The following is a 2,756-nucleotide window of genomic DNA, read 5'->3' as shown; positions in this document are numbered from 1 at the left end:
CTTCAAGTGGTTGAAACAAGATGGGTCTCAAAGAGGCAGGCTTGTGGCTTTTGGTGCGTCGTTGACCTTGTCCCTCATTGGATCTAGACATGATGGGCTTATCAATCTGGGCCTAGCAGTCTTAGATCCAATTCTACAAGGCACTAAGACTTGGGCTACTTAATTTTCTTGGGCTTCAATAGTTATAAAAGACCGGTAAGAAGTGAAATCCTAACAAATGCAAAGTTTTGAAAGTCGGTCATCTTTCTCCAAGAACATGGATGGCAAAAGCTCATGCAAACCGAAAGCAAGATTAAAATGCCAATTACAAACACATGGAGCAACTAAATATAAAGAAAATTCCAATTGCAACTTCTTTTCCCTTTTTTGTCATATAACTTTCACATAAGAGTTGCAACATATAAACCAAAGAAAACCCAAAATGAAACTTGATGTTCTGAAGATTTATTAATTAATTACAACTATATATTAAGCAGAATATCAATACTTGTCATCAGTCTTTTTACCAGCACGCCTCCTCAACTCCACAACATCATCATCCACATCCTCATCCTCATGCCCCACCACCGTCTCTTTAATCTTCTGGCCGGTCTCCTTGGCCGCCCCCCACGCGCTCTTCACCGTCTGCTTGGCCTTCTCCGTCACAGTCTCCGCCGTATCCTCAGTCTTCTCTGACGCCTTGTAAGCTCCGTGTTTGGCCTTCTCCGCCACCGAACCCGCGGCGTCCTTGGTCTTCTCCTTGGCACTTTCGGCGTACTCCTTTGCCGTCCCCGCTGCTCTGTTGGTTCCTTCCTTGGCCTCCTCCTTTGCTTCGTATGCGGTTTCTTTGGACCTCTCGAGGCCTTCTTTCATGGACTCTTTTGTTCCTTGGTCCATGTCAACGGTGCCGTACTCGCGTTCCTTGTTCCTCCAGTCCCTGTCAGCCCTTGAATCCCTGTTCTCCTCCGCTGCATTTCGACCCTGCAATTGAATTCAAACAGTAATTAATGTGAATATATACAAATTCCATTCAAGAAAATACTAGTGGTACCACTGAGTTGATTAGTTACCTCGGAGTATTTCGAGGCCGAGGTGAAGCAGACTCTGGAGACTTTCACAGAACGGAGAGAGAGTGATGATGAGGTTTGATGAGGAAAAGACTTGGAGAAGCTGAAGATGGCATTTTTTGCTAAGGCAGATATTGCTGCCATGGTTGCTAAGTGTGTTCTGTTTTTGAGTTTCTGACTCTGTTTAGTGTTTTTTGGTTTGCTCACCGCTTTGCATGTTATAAGGAGTATGGGGAGAGTAAGGTGGCAGCCTTGTTGGTCGACACGCGTCATAGTCAATTGCTGGGTGGTTTACGTAGTTACACATGTTCTTCATCACGTACTAGTCACCAACTTACAAAAATAATTCAATTCTTCTTGTCTTTTTTATCACATCTAGATAAGCATAAGCTCAGTGATAAGCATAAGGCCAACACCTAGAGCACGTGGAGTTATCTGAAATATCTTTTATATAAGTCCTATTTGGACTCTTGTACTGAATATACTTATAAATACAATGAATCACCTCACTACTTTTAGAGGTCTTCAATTATAATCTATAAGTGCTTTATGGTATCAGAGCCACCATAAAGTCTTACGACTAAAAACTGATCTCTAACGTCTAGTCGCCTTTTTCTTTCCTTTCCTTTCCATCATGAGTACTTCCCCTCCCCATGACTTCTAACCCCAAAAATATAAAATCCTTACTTTTTTTTTTTTGGGTTAAAATCCCATTCTTTTAGGGTGAGAACCCCAAAGTTTTATTAAAGGAAAATACCCTACAATGCCAAATAATTCAAAGTTTGATTCAAGGTAAAAAAACTGGTTTAGTATACCGTATTTGATTATCTAAATTGCATTTTCCTATACTATTCGGACACACAAATCTAACTCGTATCATGCCTGAGAACCCCATAGAATCTGTCCCTTTCCGATAAAATTGGAACGATACATAGAAGAACCCATAGAATCAACGCATCGCGAATCATATTCAATTGGCTAGCTTGATCCCTGGATTTGGGCTGGGCCTTTATTGTATTTCTTATCACCCTCCCTCTATTGTCCCTTTGATTGGGGCCAAGGCTGTGTCCTTGTATTCTTTCTTATATGGGCTTAGACTCGGCCATCTATTTGTACTTTTAAAGCAAAGGAAAAAGCCCACCTTATGTCTTGAAGCTGTTTGGGCTTTTAGTCCATGTAGAATTAAAGCAAACTCATCAGATTCATACTACTCTAGCTTAGTACAATGGTCCAACATTACCCCAAACCCACCGAACCAGTCAAGGTACTTTTTTGGTCATTGCTCGACTCGAGTGATCCTCGTGTGAATGTGTGATGCTCCAATCCCTTTACGTAGTGCTCCAACAGTCCAACCATGTTAAATAATCGAGTGTTTTGTTCTTAAAACTTTAAAGAAAATGAACTAAATGCCATTAAACGTCACTATTGTTAACTTCGAATCAACATTGATTAAATTCATTTCAATAGTTAAATAAGAAGATAAACAAGCATATCAAAGAGTTGATGGAGTATTTTACCAAAAAAAAGAGTTGATGGAGTAAGTAAAAAAATAAAGAAAAATATTTTTTTTTGGGTAATTGAAGAAAAGATTTCATTAAACCAACCAACGGAACCACAAAAGAAAACAGCAAGAGCAAGCTTAGCCCAGAGTCCAGCCGCAATAAAGAGAGCTAGAAAAAGACAACGGCTAAGCATTAAGCTGACTGAGAA

At 40.3% G+C, this 2,756-nt stretch overlaps 1 protein-coding gene across 1 annotated transcript; it reads right to left on the bottom strand.

The window, feature by feature from the left end:
* Positions 1-324: 324 nt before the first annotated feature.
* LOC147296840 (uncharacterized) lies at positions 325-1,236 on the bottom strand. Its single transcript, XM_086228907.1, has 2 exons — positions 1,050-1,236; positions 325-960 (listed from the first exon to the last, which is right to left on the bottom strand). Exons 1-2 carry the CDS (start codon positions 1,188-1,190, stop codon positions 481-483), a joined length of 621 nt encoding a protein of 206 aa, XP_086085033.1. The 5' UTR covers positions 1,191-1,236; the 3' UTR covers positions 325-480.
* Between the last annotated feature and the right edge of the window lie 1,520 nt (positions 1,237-2,756).

The sequence above is a fragment of the Dryas octopetala genome, chromosome 1 (genome assembly GCF_963921425.1).
Source record: "Dryas octopetala chromosome 1, drDryOcto1.1, whole genome shotgun sequence".
Taxonomy (NCBI): Eukaryota; Viridiplantae; Streptophyta; class Magnoliopsida; order Rosales; family Rosaceae; genus Dryas; species Dryas octopetala.
This window is presented reverse-complemented; position numbering and strand designations above follow the sequence as displayed.

Bases quoted from the DNA above. Each gene is read 5' to 3' on its own strand.
- LOC147296840 (XM_086228907.1), bottom strand. From the start codon at position 1,190: ATGGCAGCAATATCTGCCTTAGCAAAAAATGCCATCTTCAGCTTCTCC. The intron at 961-1,049 runs GTAACTAATCAA...ATTCAATTGCAG, and splicing joins CGGCCTCGAAATACTCCGAG to GGTCGAAATGCAGCGGAGGA.